This window comes from Cupressus sempervirens, chromosome 5, assembly GCF_028749045.1.
Source record: "Cupressus sempervirens isolate cs-2001-9-10 chromosome 5, ASM2874904v1, whole genome shotgun sequence".
Taxonomy (NCBI): domain Eukaryota; kingdom Viridiplantae; phylum Streptophyta; class Pinopsida; order Cupressales; family Cupressaceae; genus Cupressus; species Cupressus sempervirens.
Genome location: NC_143122.1, coordinates 420705635 through 420722624, shown reverse-complemented (window position 1 = coordinate 420722624; position 16990 = coordinate 420705635). Strand labels below are relative to the sequence as shown.

At 37.0% G+C, this 16990-nt stretch overlaps 1 protein-coding gene across 9 annotated transcripts in view; it reads left to right on the top strand.

Annotated features, from left to right (window-relative positions):
- Positions 1–16990, top strand: part of LOC149556577 (putative LRR receptor-like serine/threonine-protein kinase At1g06840) — a 345044-nt gene that overhangs the window by 159939 nt on the left and 168115 nt on the right. For 8 of the 9 annotated variants that reach the window (XM_089830949.1, XM_089830951.1, XM_089830947.1 and 5 more), the window contains one exon: positions 16217–16291. The exons of the other annotated variant lie outside the window; for it this stretch is intronic. In XM_089830949.1, the coding sequence (XP_089687075.1) occupies positions 16217–16291 (75 nt within the window). The remainder of the gene's footprint in view (positions 1–16216; positions 16292–16990) is intronic. 9 annotated transcript variants of the gene reach the window in all.

Here is a 16990-nt window from a genome sequence, read left to right as displayed (position 1 = left end):
CAAATTCAAGGCATTGAGAAACAATCTCTAAGATTGCTGTTTTGTTTTTATTTCATGTTAGTAGTTGTAAAGGATGTATTACATGAAAAAGTGTAATTACATGTAATGCGACTTACATGTATGTAAAAGGATGTAATGCAAGTTGCATGCAACCCTTTATTTTCTTCTGTAGTTAAACAAGGTCAAAGTTGGTTGAGTTGCTCTCACTTTTTCCTCCACCTTTTTCTCAAATCCTGTGCCTATATAAAGGAGTGCCCCTTCATTGTAAAATCATCATTATCTTTTGCAAGAGAGCTCTGGAGAAATTGTGACAACAAAACTTTGTTTGTGTAAACACTATTTTGAGAGAGTAAATACATAGGAGCATTTGAGAATTAACTTTGATTAAGTGAGATTGTTACTTGCATGAGTTATAAGCTTTGTCTATAATTCATTTATCTTTGATTCATGTTATCTTGTGTTATTGGTAATTGTATCTCTTGAATTGAATAGAAAAGAGTTAAGAAGTAATTGGAGCTAGAGCTTTGACCAGGAGCAATTGTGGAAGTGTATAGCTAGAAGCTTTGTCTATAGCTTATACTTCTTTCTTAATTCTCAAAATAGTTAAGTTATTTTTACTTTTAGGAGTCTTTGTGCCCTAATGGTAAAACTTTTCCATATAGAAGTACGACTGGACTTAGAGCCAAATCGGTACATTTTCAGCTAGCCTTTGAGTTAGAGAAGGTTTACCAGTATCACTGTTTCTAGCTCTTGATAGAAGTGTAGTTAGAGATTCACTCCGCTCATTACTCACTCCAGAAGTAAGTGGATTCTTTCTTGAAAGATAAGAAGAAAAGATATTGGTAACCCCCATTTTATAAAATCTCTCGACTTCTTGATTACCTTGAGTTGATCCAAGGAACGGTGAGAAAGGGGAGCCTTCCCTTTAAGGTAGGAGAGACTTTGTCTCACACGCTATGGCTGGTCATCCTATTTTGCGACTAGATTTTCACCCAAAACTATCAGTTGCAAAATATCCACCCAACAAGATGCAAACCCTAGAGCTTGGCTATTGGGATGCAAACCCCAATAGATGGTTTTAGCAACATTCTAAAGTATTGTTTCAGTAGTTGACAAAGATTGTTAAGTTCAATGTTTGGGGGTGCTTGTGCAGTGCATGTTGAGGGTCTTGTTTACCACGTTGGGATCTTGCTACCTTGGCATGACTATAGCAGCCGTACGACTGCCTTTTAGCTGGCACGTGATTTGTTGGTTGGATTACGTTAGCCATTTCTACCCTTTTGGTGCTTGGCTGGTCTATTCTTGCAGTTGGCGTCTTCATTCCTTGTTTGTAAACACCTTTGTTGGCATACTGATTACATATCTTGCCTGGTACAATTTGTAGCTATTTTGGTTGACTGAATATTATATTATTTGCTGTTGTTAATTATTGTTTTACTTATATCTAGAAAATACAAATAGAAGAAAGAATCTTTCTGCAACTTCTATCTAATTCTCTAAGACCATAAGGAAAGCACACGAAAATCTATTATTTTAATTAAAATTTATAGAAGTTCAATGAAAGGATTAGTGAAAGGAAGTTCTAATACTCCTTGTGATGAAGATATGACTCTCATCATCCCGCAACCAATGTCTATCCAGTTATTGCAGCATAAAATCCATCCAAGTAATGTATAAAATAGAATCTGAAATAGTGTATAAGCTATGAATAGCAATACTAACTCTGGAAATCACTCGATCACTGCAATGCTATGACCATACCCCATCACCAATAACTGTTCTTGGGTCCCAAATCCTATAACAATTTCATCCTCATTGAATTTAAAGGATCTTCTTTATCCATTTCAAAAAGTGGATTAACAAAAGTCCAATCAACATCCACCTCAAATAAACAATTTTCAACCAAATGAATGTTTTCCATCTCATCTTGACGTTCTAGCGATTCCACCAATTTCTTCAAGAAACTATCCAAGTTGCAAGTCTTCTGAATACTATCAACTTCCTCAATCACTTCATGTAAAAACTCATGCCTTCCTATGATCTCTTGTTCCCTGGATTGATTAGTGGAAACAATCTGATTTTTTGCTTCATAAAGAGCAATCTGTGTATTATCCAATGCCTTCCTAGCAACATTAATTTGCCAATTGAGCTTATTAATCTTATCCTTTTTTCCCTCAATTATTTAGCATATATTTCAGCAATCTTGTTTAACCTTATTAAACTTATCCTCTTTTTCCCTCAATTGTTTACCTTATTAACCTTATCCTTTTGTTCAAGGCCTCCCTAGTTTCACTACTGATCCTATGATAGCTGGACAACCCTTTCCCTTAGATTAGCTAGGCATCTTAGATATCACTTTAGACAGGTGTAGGGTGAGACTGGATGGTAACCTCATTTTAAGGTTCATCTCACTTTGGACAAGTTAAGGGCTCTTAGATTGAAGAGGAAGCTATTCCCTCTTTTTTCAAAGATCTTTTTGGATGAGGACCTTACTAGAGGATAGGTTGTTGAGTTGAGACACTCTAGGGGTTTGGTTGCTAAGGTGAGATGAGCCGAGAAGTGGGCGATGATCCGAAACGTCAGAGCTATTATTTGGGATTCCCCTCCTAGCAGATGGGAACAAAGACCGAATCCTCTAGCCAAATGATGGTCTTGCCAACAATCACATCAAAATGAACCTTCCTCTAGTTCTCTTCATGTCAATTGCTAGAATGGTAATGACACTATTTGGTCATTACCTAGTTTTTTTTCAAATGCAGTTGGTTTGGTAGATATTTAAGTTGTTAGAGAGACTCATGAGATTCTGGTCCACCCTCTACTAGGGTTTTCTAGATATTAGTGGCTATTTGTTTATAGAGAGGAGGTTTGGGCATCTATTGGTGTTCGTGATTCTTGTGGTGTGGCTTGTTTGATCAGAGACGACCTTGTCAATGCTACGAAGATGGTTCACTTTGATACCTTAGCTAGATTTATGCGAATCCAGATCAACCACACTAGTTACCATCTCAGAGACATCCTTATAGCAGTCTGTTATTTCTCGTTGGCCACTTTCTCTATATGCCATGCATAGTCTGGTGGATGGAAATCCCTTCTTTGATTTGTATGAGTATCTCCAAATTTTCGGGCTTGGACAACATCATCATTCTGGGTGACTTCAATGCACGAACTAGAGATCTTCAGACCCCTATCTATGGTAGCACTTTGGACTTGACTTGTACTTGGGAGACCAATCCAACAAGTATGAATTTTTAGTGCTAATCTCAGGACTTGCTTGGGCCTCTTTCATTTTATGGTTGTCATCTCCTCGAACTCTGTGAGTCTTCCAATTTGTTGATCCTGAATGGCCTCCCCCGCTTCCTACGTTTTGAGCTCTTCACTTGCTTCCCTCATTGTGGGGGTGCGAGTGTGGTGAACTATGCTCTTGTGCTGACCCTTTTAATCCCCTCCATTAGCTGCTTCATCGTTAGCTGCCTCTCTCTAGCCGACCACTCCATCCTTAGCCTTGTATTCACTTCCTCCCCTCGCCTACCCTCACCCTTCCTGCTCCATCCCTCATCCACACTCTTAGGCCCCTGTAGCACTTTTTTCTTCTTTAAGTGCGATTGCTACCTCTTCACCCTGCACCTTAGACGACTTCTCCCCCCTATCCGCTTTTTGGATGCCTCCCAAGCTTTGTCCTTGTTTGACCTTTTGGCTGCTAGTATTTTGGGGTATGTCCTCCACTCCATCCCCCATCACACTTTTCCCTCCCACCTCAACCCTGTTAGCCAGAAAGTCTTTCCCATGAACTAGTGGTATGATGATGACTACAAATCTTTCCACCCCTCCCTGAATGCTTCCTTCACTGCTTATTCCCCATGTATACTCAGTTGTGTTCCTTGCACCACTGCCTTCTTCGCTACAAGACGTGGTCATTCGTGTCTTCACAGTGTAGATCCCTTTGTAACATGCTCGCTCATGACCCGAAAGCCTTTTGGCGTACCTTGTTCCCCCTCCACCCTTCCGTGCCCTCCACCCTTGATGTGTACTTGTTGGTGTCCCATGCCTCCACCCTTTATGATATCCCTAGCCAACTACCTGTTCACCCTACCTTGTCCCCCTCCCCCCCCCATTGCCATCTTTTTACTCCTGTCACCATTTGTGAGGTTGTGAAACTCATGAGATGCAATAGAGCCGTTGATGAAGAAGGATTTTAGGTAGAAATTTTTAAGCTTAGTATTCCAATTTTGTGCTTCTTTCTTCCAGTGCTCTTCAACAGATGGGTTTGCACTGGGTTCCCTAATTCATGGTCAAGACATGTGATTTATCCAATCTATAAGTCCAGATTGGTTTCAAACCTGACAATTACAAAACTATTATGATTGGGCATACCTTTGCCAAGCTTTATGCCACAATCTCGAATACTATTCTTTCCACACAACTTGACAGGAGATAGTGTTGGGCTAGGTTTCCTACCGATTTCCAAACTATGGATCACATATTGACACTGCAAGCTATCATTGAGGAAGCTTAGCATCGGACTGTGAAATTCTACAATGTTTCATAGACTTTTGTAAGGATTTTGACATCGTTCGTCAGGGAGCCGTTTTCCAGAGGCTCAAAGACATTGGTATTTTTGATATTCTTCTGGCATTGATTATTAGACTATGAGATAGTGGTTGGTATATTCAGTACTCTCGAGGGTTTCTCTAGTCCGATTCAAAGCACCATTGGGGTGAAGTAGGGCTTCCTTCTCTCCATACTTTATTCGATATCTATATTGATGAGCTTGAGGTCTTCCTCAGTGAGGCTTCGCTTCTAGGGGATGGTTGCTACTTACACCAGATTTTGATCTCCATTCTCCTCTTTGTCGATGATGTGGCTCTCTTAGTCTCATCTCTAGAGGGGTTCTAGAGTCTTATTGACGGGTTGGCCTCTTTCCGTGAACGACATCAGCTTGTTGTGAACTTGAGTAAGACTCAGGTTATGGTCTCTTATTGTTTGAAGACCTCATATCTTCACTTTAGCTTTTAGGGTTAGGCAATCAAGATTGTCTCTTCGTACACTTATCTCAGGGTCAAATTCTCTAGTCCTCACTTCAGCATGAGGTCCGCTCACCTGCCTAGGGTTGCTAAGGGGTTGGGTTCCCTTGCCCTTTTGGTGAGATAGTGCTTCCGACATCACTTTCGGGACATTGTGTCCAAGTTATCTCTCTTGGACTCTTTGGTCAGATTGACAGTCTTATACTGCTCTGTGGTTTGGGGCCTTCCCTTCTCGATTCTGATTGGGCATTGGTTGAGTGAGTCCAAACCCTTCTCTTCTGTCAGATTATCAGATGTCACTGGTACACTCCGCATAGTATTATGTTGGTCAAGTTCGGGGCTCACCCTTTGAGGCTTAGCCCCATCTTTGATTTGATTTGGTTCCTTCACTGCCTTTGGGGCTTTGCGAACTCTGCAGATGGTCGCCATAGACACTTCTACCTCGTATACTGTTCTTTCATTGATATTGTTAGCTCCAACTTGATGACCAGAGCTCGTTGTTGGTATATGAGGCCACTACCGTATTGAGATCGATTGGATTTGACATTGATTGTCTCCCACCTTACTAGTTCTCACTGAATGCTCTTGCCTATCTCCTCCCCTCACAACAGGAGTTGAATTGGCACGTCAAACTTGACATTTAAAGAACATCACCACAACCTAGATTAACCCTCCAAGGGGTCTACGTGTGTGGATGGCCTTCTATTTTGAGCACTTTCTAGAGAACGTGATGAGATTATTGTGCATCCCTTCTACTTGAGCCGACGCTTGTGTCACGTCCTCCATATCTCCCTGGGGTCTTTCACAGTTGGTTCTCATTGGCTTCAGTGCCAGATAGATCAATATTTGACTAGAGACGACTGTATTTTCCACCTTTGCACTTTGTTGGTGATAGAGATTGAGATCCATTTGATCTTCCGATGCCCCATATACTATGAGAATTAGAGGTAGGTTCCACTATTTATTTAGATATTGTAGATCTCTTTTGGTCTTCTTCAATTATTTTGACCATTGGTGTTTAGCACTTTACTTCCAGGAGACTTCATAGCTCTGTGACCACACTTTACAGCTTTTGTTTCCTCAGAGTTAGGCCTTGGATCAGCTCATCACCGCCTTTTTCCCGCCCATGTCACCCTCTAGGGTCATGAAGCAGTTGCTTGCTACATGCATCTCTGGACATACTAGATCTGGTAGAGCTCATCGTGGTTTTATTAGACAACGACACCCTATCTCCCGTGTTACTCAGTGACGGGCCCAAATTCCTGGTCGTCCTAAGCCTTATCCTTTGGTGCTGGATTTCTTTTCACCAAGAAAGGATATCTAGTCATTCTCTTGTCTGTTTTAGTTTCCTTTTTCTCCTTTGTTGTTTGCTCTTTCTCGGACACCGTTTGGTGCTCCCGCTGGGTTGTTCTTTGTCCCTGTTGTATCTTCCAGTCCCATGGACCCTTTAGTTGGTCTCTTGTCGGACATTAATGATAGTATCTTATCTTATCTTATCTTAAGATGTAACCCATCTGTGAAAGGAAAAATAACTAATCTAATTTCAAAAATTCAAAGGCTACATTAACCCCTTGTAAATCAACAACATCAAAATCACTTTCCATTCCCATTTGTCTTGTTTCCATTTGAGCCTTCCTATAGAGATCCTTAAGGGTCTTGTGAGTGTCATCATAACACACTAAGGTTGCAACAATCATATCATCAGTAACTTTTAGTTGCTTCTTCAAAGCATGCTTCTCATCCTTGTCATTGTGAAGTGCATTTTCTAATTCGTCATCCAAAATGCCATCATCCTAGAATACCATCTTTGTTTGGTCCTCTAAATCACTATCATACACAAGTGATTTTTTGACGCAAGAAACACATGATTCATCACACCTGTCAAGGATATCATCAAATTTTCAAACTCTTTGTCTGATTGATTGATTCATAAGAAAAATGCAAGGTTGTTGTCATGTCATCATTTTCAATCAATTTCTCACCATGTGAAGTCTCCAACACATTCTCTCCTTGAGTAAGATCATCCTCTCTAAGATGATTGTTTATAACCACCTCTAAGTCGCCAATATAGAGAGTTGTATAACCCATCCCAATATTTGTGTTATATTATAGCAGCAAAGTTGTGAGATTTCTATCATCTTTATTGCTTGCCTAAATTTCTTTGGCTGCCTTATCTTCATTGTAATCCTCACAAACATGATTTGGTATGCAAGTTTGTTGGCATGTAAATAAAATCTTCTCACCTGCGGTGCTTAGTGCTCTACCTTCGGGAGGCTTCTCAACTTCGTTACCACACTATGTAGCTCATGTTTCCCCAGATCTAGGCCTCGGATCAGCTCATCACTGCCTTTTTCCTGCCCATGTCTCCCTCCAGGGGCATGAAGCGGCTTCTCACTACACCTATCTACAAGCACACTAGATCTGTTAGACCTCGTCGAGGATTCACCAGACAAAGGAACCCTACCTCCAGTTTTACTCAAAGACGGCCTAGACTCTTGGTCATCCGGGGGCATATCCTTTGGTGCTAGATCAGTTCTTACTGAGAAAGGATAGTTAGTCCTTCTCTCATCTGTTGTTTTCCTTCTTTGTTTTCTTGTTCGCTCTTTATTGGACACCGTTTGGTGGTCCTGCTACTATATTTCCCCTTTGTTGTGATCTTCTTGCCCCTTGGACCCTTTGTTGGTCCCTTGTTGGACATTAATATCATTATCTTATCTTATCTCTCTTCCAATTTGACTCTTACTTTTCTTGAGTGTTTCAACAACTTGTAAACCCGTTGAGATTAATTCATTTCTAGACATGTGCTCCTTAAACTTTTCAATTTTGTGCTCAATCAATTTTTTTGAAAACTCATAAGCAATAGGTGATAATGCATGTTCCTTCCTTTGAATGGCCAACAATCTGATTGCAATTGTTTGCATATGTCATCCTTTTCATGAAGGATTGAGCATATCATAGTCTGCATGAAGGCCTTCACATTATCTGTATAATGCTTCATGATTTCAACCAACAAACATTGAAGCATGTGGTGAATTGGATAATTACATTCAAGGTCAATCATAATGGTAAATGATCTGACCATCGCCATCGTGTCTAAGATCTTAACTCGCTTAACATAGGCACAGTCTTTGTCATCATGTAACCCTTGTAAAAATTTCACAAATAATTGCAAAAGCTCTCTGTAATGTCCCCAATTTTAATAAAATACTTTAAATAATTAATGGTCCCAAAATTTAAATAATATTATTTGGACCTTTAATTATTTAATAAAGGGGCCCAATTTTTATTAATTATTTGTAAGTGTTTGCCATGTCGGCATACTTTGTAAACCCTCAACAGTTTTTTCAAAGGGGTAGTTATGTACAACATGTAGGAAGTTTTTAGTAGGCAATTTGGATTATTTCTTTGTACTGCGAATTCTAGTCTGAGTTTTGTATTGTTCACCATTTCGGAAGTGAAAAATCTTTCCTACTTGGCTAGTTTGGTTTTGGTGGGATTCAACCCTCACCCTATTCCGATTCTTTGTAGTACTTTGGTTTGGATTTGACAAAACTGGAGTGCCATCTTTGTCTGGGAATATAATTGGCGAGTATTTGTGTTCAACATCTATTCTTGTTTAGCATATATCTTTTGCAATTGGTGTCCTAATATTATCTTATTTGGCATATAATGTTGGAATTCACTGTACTTTCTGGATAGCGGATTCAAACCCCGTACAACCATGCACCCTTCGGGTTTCCTCCGTGCGGCATTTGGCTTCCCTCCTGTACGGCCTCAAACTCCCTTTTGTGTAGTCTCTGGCTCCCTTCTTTGCAGCCTCCAACTTCCCTTCTATGAGGCCTCTAACTTCCTTTCATGCGACCTTTGACTTCTCTTCCTTGTGACCTCTGACTTCTTACTGTGGGGCCTCCGACTTCCTACCATGTGGCCTATGGGTTCCCTTCTGAGAAGCCTCCAAGTTCCCTTCCATACGGCCTTTGGCCTCCTTCTGTGCGGCCTTCGGCCTCTTTCCATGCAGCCTCCGGCCTCCTACTATGTGGTCTTTGGCTCCCTACTATGTACAACGTCTCTACTTGTTGATCTCATAAACTGAAGGTACTCCCGTAGGCATCGAAATAACATAGGCACATTACAATGGCATGAGAGCATCGCCTCCAGACAAAAACACCTTCAAACAGAAACAACTTCAGACAAAAATCACCTCTGGACAAAGGTCACCTTTGGAACATTACACTTTCTTTGTACATCATCATTATAGGCTTCTATATGAGTTGTTATCCATGTAATCTCATTTAGACATGAAGCCACTTCGAGCCTAATATCTCTATGTGGATGCTCCAAAAACTTTTGTTGCACCAAAGAGAACATTTAGGGCTGCAAGGCCCAATTAAGAACTCCTCAATCTGCCTGGTTTGGTTTGGAAGATATGTGTCCAATTCTTCCAATTTGGGAAGAAGAGTAACAAAGAACTTTACGGATTTCAGTTGTAAACCAATTATATAGAGCTAATTCCCGATTTCTTTTTCTATAATATGCTGCCTTGATCTACTCTTTTCCCTTCAAGGATTTTGTCAAATAATTTGCATAAATGTTGGTTTCTCTGATGCATTTTTAAAAAAAAATGACATGTAATCTTCAATGGAGACATTAAGTAATGGAAAGATTACAGAATGTCTTGTACCATTGCAATTAATGGGAATATCACTCAGACTTCCTGATCTGAGTTAGTTTTCAATTACAAAATGTTTTGTACCATTGCAATTAATGGGAATATCACTCAGACTTCCGGATCTGAGTTAATGTATATGGTTTTACACAGCCTAAGGTGCTTGCGAGTTTTTCATTGAGATCAATAAGGAGGAGTAATGGATGTGGCAACAAATATTGAAACATTTATTAGCAAGACCAGATTAGCATTATAGGAAACAATAAGGATGCCAGAATCATGTGAGTTCAAACCACAATCTTCTTGTTACAGACTTAGTAGAATACTAAGGCCTCATATGATTGCATACAACTTTTTTCTTTCAGTTTAATCACTATTCTCATTTATAACTGTTTGCAGAAATCTTCTAAGAAATCAATACAATACCTACCACTTTCCACATAACAATAATAATATAAACAAGAAGTAGCAACCAATATGGACAATCTAAAGATACCCATCTCAAAAACTTGGCAATAACTCCTTCAACAAATCAGCAGTTAGTTGAAATACATCTAATGTCTCTATTAAAAATGTTTGAGTAAAAAGAGCTTGCATTTATCTTTTGAAGATTACCAGAATATACAAATTGAATATAGAGTATGATCTTGCTGAACACAATTGAACAAAGTATGCTTGGTTTGGAAAATCTAACTTCCTCATGGAAAAGGTTGAGTACTTCTTGCAAGATTTCAGAACTGAACTGTGTGGTAGAGGAATGCAGGAGTGAGAGTTGTTAACAATACTCCCAAATGTAGAGATCCTTTCCAAAAGATGGCAATTCCCTGACAAAAATGATCTTCCACCAAGGTTGATAATACCTATGTCTGTCCAAAACAATTTACGGTAATTCCCAAGTGACCCTTGTATGTATGGTTAACTGTAATAAGAGTCACGTATGAACCTTTCAAAATAGACCTTATTCAATATATTTGCAAACTTAACCAATAGTGTTTATCTTCCGCCAAAATTTGAAATAAAGATTTCATCACATATATTCTTCTATTCTTAATTCCTTGCTTGGTTTGTAACATAGTAGTAACTCCAATTTCAATAGTTCATAGTCACAACTAGTTTGAGGTTGTCGTTTGGATCTTGACCAAGAACCTATGATAAATTTAATGACTTCTCCAATCCCATCCACGTGACTTCTTCTAGTTCAAAATCCATCCTAAAATAGTCATCTACGGCTCGTTAGAAATTTATTTCTAATGCACTTCTAATAACAAGAAACGTAATGGCCAAGATTTCGTTTAGGATCGATTGGTTATTCAATTCCTACCCAAAAGCTTGGTGTTTGTTTCTGTGAAAACAAAGCTCTTCCCTCTGACAAAGCACATATGTGTGGAAAAATATGATAGGTAGAAAAAAGGCCTATTCTGTCAGAATTTAATCACACATGGCAAAACATAGATAAAGAGTATTTAGAATCTGAGATTAAAGCAAAAGCCAAAATTTTAATTTGCTCTATTAAGGACCAGCTCTCATCATTTACAATGTGAAACTGGTAGATGGAAGTTCCCTAAAGAAGGATGGGAAGAGAGAGTTCGTACTTTTTGCAGCAAAGGAGTGGTGGAAACAAAATGACACTTTATCAAAACGGAATGACACTTTATCAAAGAAGGCGTTGCTTATGAAGATATTCGTAGTGAGTATAGGGATAGCCTATAGGTGAACACCATGAGGGAACTTTTTGAAGAGGCAAGGTTACACAAGATAGCTAGATTCCTAATATGGATCCTTAACAAAAGGAACAACTTGGTGAAATTACAGTAGGCTGCTTAGCTGGTCTTTTGGTCTCTTAGACCGGCGGTCTTGTGGACGTCATTAAAACAATTCGATTCAATGCCTAACACATTTAGAATACAAAGTATTTCTCTATTGGTATTCCTAATGATTGGATGTGACCATTAATTTTCAGGTCTAGAAATATATTATTGATGCAAGAAGATTTGACCAATCAGGATGCCCCATGATAAATATTGTTTCTCAACACTATACTCTCATATTTATTCTACAAATAAATTAAATGTCCTCTTATTGAATAATTTTCATTATATCCTTTATTCTATCCTTGAAAATTATCTCTCTCTTTTAAAATTATTCACGGTAGTAGTAATAGGTTTAGCGTAAACTATATTAATAAGAAATATTTTAAATTCTGGCTGATGACTTCCTTCAAGTTGTAGAATGGTTCAAGGGATCATAAAACGTTATGTGCAAATATTTAATCCATCTTTAAGTCAACTCAACAATGTTTCCGTGTTAAAATATATAAATTCCAATTCAATATAACCCCCTCAAAAATAATAATTCAGATACAATATATCATGTGAATTGTAGATTTGTCTTTGCAGAAGAGTTCACAATTTTAACCCTTCTCTAATTTTGTTTTCAATAAACTTCACAGGATGGGATTTTTAAGTCAGATACCATTATGATATCCCACTTGGATATTCTTCCAAATAATTTTCTCAATGAATTTCAGAAATATCAACAGATTATTTCATGTGCAGTTGTCAACAAATACTAGAATAATGCCCAAAAAATATACTCTAAAATACTATTGTATTATAGTGTTCAACAATACAATAACTTCATAAATATTCCAAATCTTAGATACAGAAAGTTACAGCCAGATTGGATAATAAGAAAAAAGCAAGGTGAACTTCGTCGCAAATCCACTTTGAAGGTGAATTGGGATTTCGGCCAATTCACCAAGAAGCCTGAAGATTACCATCCTTAGGTTTCAGCAAGAGAATGCTAGAAGCTTCCCGAATTTCTCCGAAAGAAAAAATCAGAAAATCAATCAAATGTCCAAGCATGAAAAGAATGAGCCTCTAGAGGTCCTTTTGTAGCCATCTCTGTGTCTCTTCATTTTTCTCAGCTTGACTCTCCATATTTATTCAATATCTTATTCCACTTTTAAGCAATGTCTTTATTTAATAATAAAGTGGCATAATAAGTCTTCTGGCATTAAAATAAATGTCCAATCGAACTTAGAAAACCATGTATATTAGCTTGCTAGAATGCTCTCGGCAAAATGCTCAGAGCCCAATACTGCAGTGGCCAAAAGACTAAACCCTGCTGAGTTACTAAAAATAGCAAGCATCTGGAAACCCTGTTGAAACTACTCCCATTGACCAGCAAATGAAAGTACCTAAGGCAAAACTCGCATGTTTCATTTATAAAGACCAAGTTGGCTTGCAGAACCATGGCAGAAAATGATAACGGCACATCAAAGAATAAAACCCCAGGAAAGTGGGGATTACATTGATGCTGTCATAAGGAAGAAAGTTCTTTCATATACTGAAAGTTGAAGGTCTGATGTTGTTATAAAGAAAGAAGATCTTTTTCATTGAACATGTTGAGACTAGTAATAATTATTGTTGAGATTTGGATCAGGTATAACAATGCATTGATTTTTTTCTTTCTAGTCTTCTCTAAAGTTGTGTAAAGAAGTTTTAAAAGTTTTGTAATAATAGAAATTTATAACAATGAGATGTAGTACTCAATTTATGCTTTACAAGTTTCTATTGATTGTTTGTTCAGTTTGCACATGTATTCAGTTTGCAGAGACACTCTTTTAGATCTTTTTCATTAAGAGGAATAAGACATAAAAAGATATGTGAAGTCTGTTTATATTCAAATTGTAGTTGCTCGTTTACACATTCCAAATGTTGTAAAGAGAAATCTCGGGGATTGAAACTGGTTTGAACTTGTAATTGTAATTAGTGACAATCTTATAAAAGGTACTATAAGAGTATTTGTTTTGTGCTCGAGTTATTAAGTGGAGTTTTGGAAGAGTTGGTGCTCTAATAAGCAATTTGGCGATTTCTTGGGCTGATGCTCTAAAATTTTATAAACATTTCAATTCAAAGGATTTTTGACTATGGTTGTTTCTATCTTATTTTCATAAATATCCAAAAAAAAAAAAATCTAGGTGGTCCTTTGCTTAATTAGCCTTCTATAATCAATTTTATCTATCTAATAGCCAATCATATCTTCAAACAAATAGGTTTTACATTTAAATATAGTTGCAAGGATAGTCAGGGACACACCCTTGCCTCAAAACTTGTTCTTCCCATACCCAAGCCATTTTGGGGTCAAGGAGATGCCGAGGGGACATCTCTCTGTTGTATCAAATGCTCTGTTCAACTCTCAAAAATGTTAGGAAATGTCCCCTTCTATTTGGGGTTGATCAAAGGATATCCCACAGACAACTTCTTCTCTCTTACTGCTAGAATGCCTCCAGACATTAACAAACAAGAAAACATAGTTTAAAAAAAATAAAAAAAATTGTTTGCTTATATGTGTGAAAATCAAAACAATACATTCAAATTTCAAATATATGAGAATTAAATATATAACAATCAAAACAGGTATTCTAATTTCAAAGTATGAAAATCATATGTAGTCAATGAAATACACATTAAAAGTTTTATTTGTTTGATTTTTTTGAGTCATTCCAAGTTTGGGTCTCAATACTAGGCTTGAAAAGCTTCATTCTTGAGTTTTGAAACAACTGTAGACACCTAAATGTGATCATTAATCATTTAATCATATTAAACTGTCGTAACCTATTTTTCTAGAGTGCTATTAATTAAATAATTCATTTATTTAATTAGTTGTCTTTGTCTTCTGGAATCCTAGGTAAATTAAATCGTTAATCTCTCTAAAGTTCTTGACCTTATTTAACTAAACAAATGACTAGCTTTTCTTAATTAAATGATCAATACCCTTCCTTCTAGCTTGTCATATTAATTAAATAATTAAGTTGTTTAATTAATACTCCCCCTGTTTCATCTAGAATTGCCATATTAATTAAATTGTTTTCCTATTTAATTAATCTTTCCATTTGCTTTCATTATAGGTACATTAATTGATTGAATTTATCTCAAGCCCATTCCCATTTGATTAAATAAATCCATCTATTTAATTAAATAGCCTTCCTCTATTTTGAATTAAAAAAATTCAAAATACATAAATTCTTCACTCACTTGCACCATCTGTTCCCAACTTTAAGTAAATGCATATTTACTTGATTAATCCCCACTCATTCTCTCTCCTCCCAATTGGATTCTGCTAACAAGCCCACTTGCCTTCTAATCACTTTTCATTAAGCCTAAACCCCCATTAAATATGCGCACATTCTGAAACATAATGATTAGAAAACCAAATTCAAACCTAGTCGTATCAATCCTGATTCCTAATTCCCAATCCCATGGCATAAGTCTTCCTCAAATTCTCATTCAAAGATACTAGATCAGCTATCAAATAGGTCTGAATAAGACACCTCAAAATATGATTAGTATACGCTCACAAATATCATAATCAGCTGACTATATGTCTAATACAAAAAAGTAACCAAGAGCCTACTCTCTACCATCACGTCATTGTACATGTATGAGTATATTGAAAAATTATAATGGAACATGAGAAGTTGTTACTCATTGCCCTGCCTATCGGCCCAAGTTACCCATCCAAGGTTACCATCCATCCATCTAATAACTTGTCATCTTGTATCATCTGAGCATATGGTGTGCAATTCTTTCTGCAACAAGAATATGTGCTAGTGTTGGTGGGATGGAAGCTCGGGGGATGGCCTCCAACAGTTCCTCCACTTCCTTATTTTGCCTCTCCCTGAGTGTGTTCAGTTCTGCCACAAAGTTCTCTAAAGCTGTCTCGAACTGGGTTCTTTCCTCTATTCTCCTCACCTACATATGCCCATATGATATCTCCCATCTAAAAGTCTTTTCCCCTTTAAAAAGTTTAATATTATTCTTCCCATTCCCCAACACGTCTTTTGGATTTTGAGACAAACTTCCTTTATGGCATGTCACTTTCTCAACCCCCAAAGTCTCTTCATCCACTCTTGTGTTAAAACTTGCCAACCTCTCTTGAGAGTTGGAAACCCTAACCCTTTCTCAACACTTAACCAACACATCTCTCATTCTCATTGCATCTCATCTCACTATGCAATTCACTCATGCAATTTGAGAGCTCGTTCTATTTATGTAACTTTGAAGCCATTTTCATGACCCTTTAGCAAGCTTAAGAAACAATGGAGCATTTTACTACCATTATGTTGTTGAAATTGTGAGCACACAAAAAGACACAATATCTTGGAGAAATTGCTGAATTAGAGAGGCTACATTATGAGTTATCATGGTTTTCATTCTTGTTGTTTTTGGTGGCTTTCCGTCTAATCATGTATGTTGCTTTGCAGTTTTGAGTTCTTTTAATATGTTACTTGCATTATGTTGAAACACATCTCCTTGCACACAATAACAAATGCAAACAAATTTATGAAACTATTGTTCCCTCTTTATGATAAAAAGTGTTTGCCTTTTATTTTAAATTTGTGTCCTTTATTCAGACCGTTTTACTATTTCTTTAGTTTAGCAATAAGATGACAAATGAGGACAAAAGTGTAATAGAATTCTACATAAATTTTGATTTTCTTATAATCAAATTGTGTATTCTATAGGCAACTTGATCACAATCACTTCACTGGAAGCGAGATTCCTAGCTCATATACAAACTTCCGTAAGTTATATAAATTGTAAGTATCTATTACCATTTTGTAGACACTAGTGTTTCATATAATTTTTCAGTCTCCATCTTAATCATTTTTGTAAGATATAGACAATGGAACATAGATTTGTTCACGTATTGTTAGAAATTAGTATGTAACGCTACTAATATTATAAACAAACTATAAATTAAATTAAATGAAAATCACACATGCATAAATTTATACATTACACAAGATATACACGTGGAAAACCTTTTTGGGTTTAAAACTCCATAAAGGATCATTTTATTTTAGAACTTACGAACATAATCTATTATAAATAGATTGAACTTGGGGCTAGTTACTTCCACATGGCCCATAATACCCTTCTATATAAGATAACTCATTATAAAATATGTAAATTTCATAAATAATACATAATCTAGATTATAATTATTTCAAATGGGATTCCTTCAATAAAGCATATATTATATGAGGTTTTATAACCTTATCTTAGATAAGATAAGATAAGATAATATTATTAATGTCCAACAAAAGACCACAAAAAGGTCTATGGGAGAGAGAGCTTGCGACAAGATAGAAGAGAGAAGCAGGAGCACCAAATTGTGTCCAAGAAAAACAAGCAAGAAACAAAAAAAGAAGAGAAGTGTCAAGGAAAGGATTAGGGATCCTTTGTTAGCATAAAGAATTTGGTCACAGAAGGATATAACTGTGAATGAGCCTTGC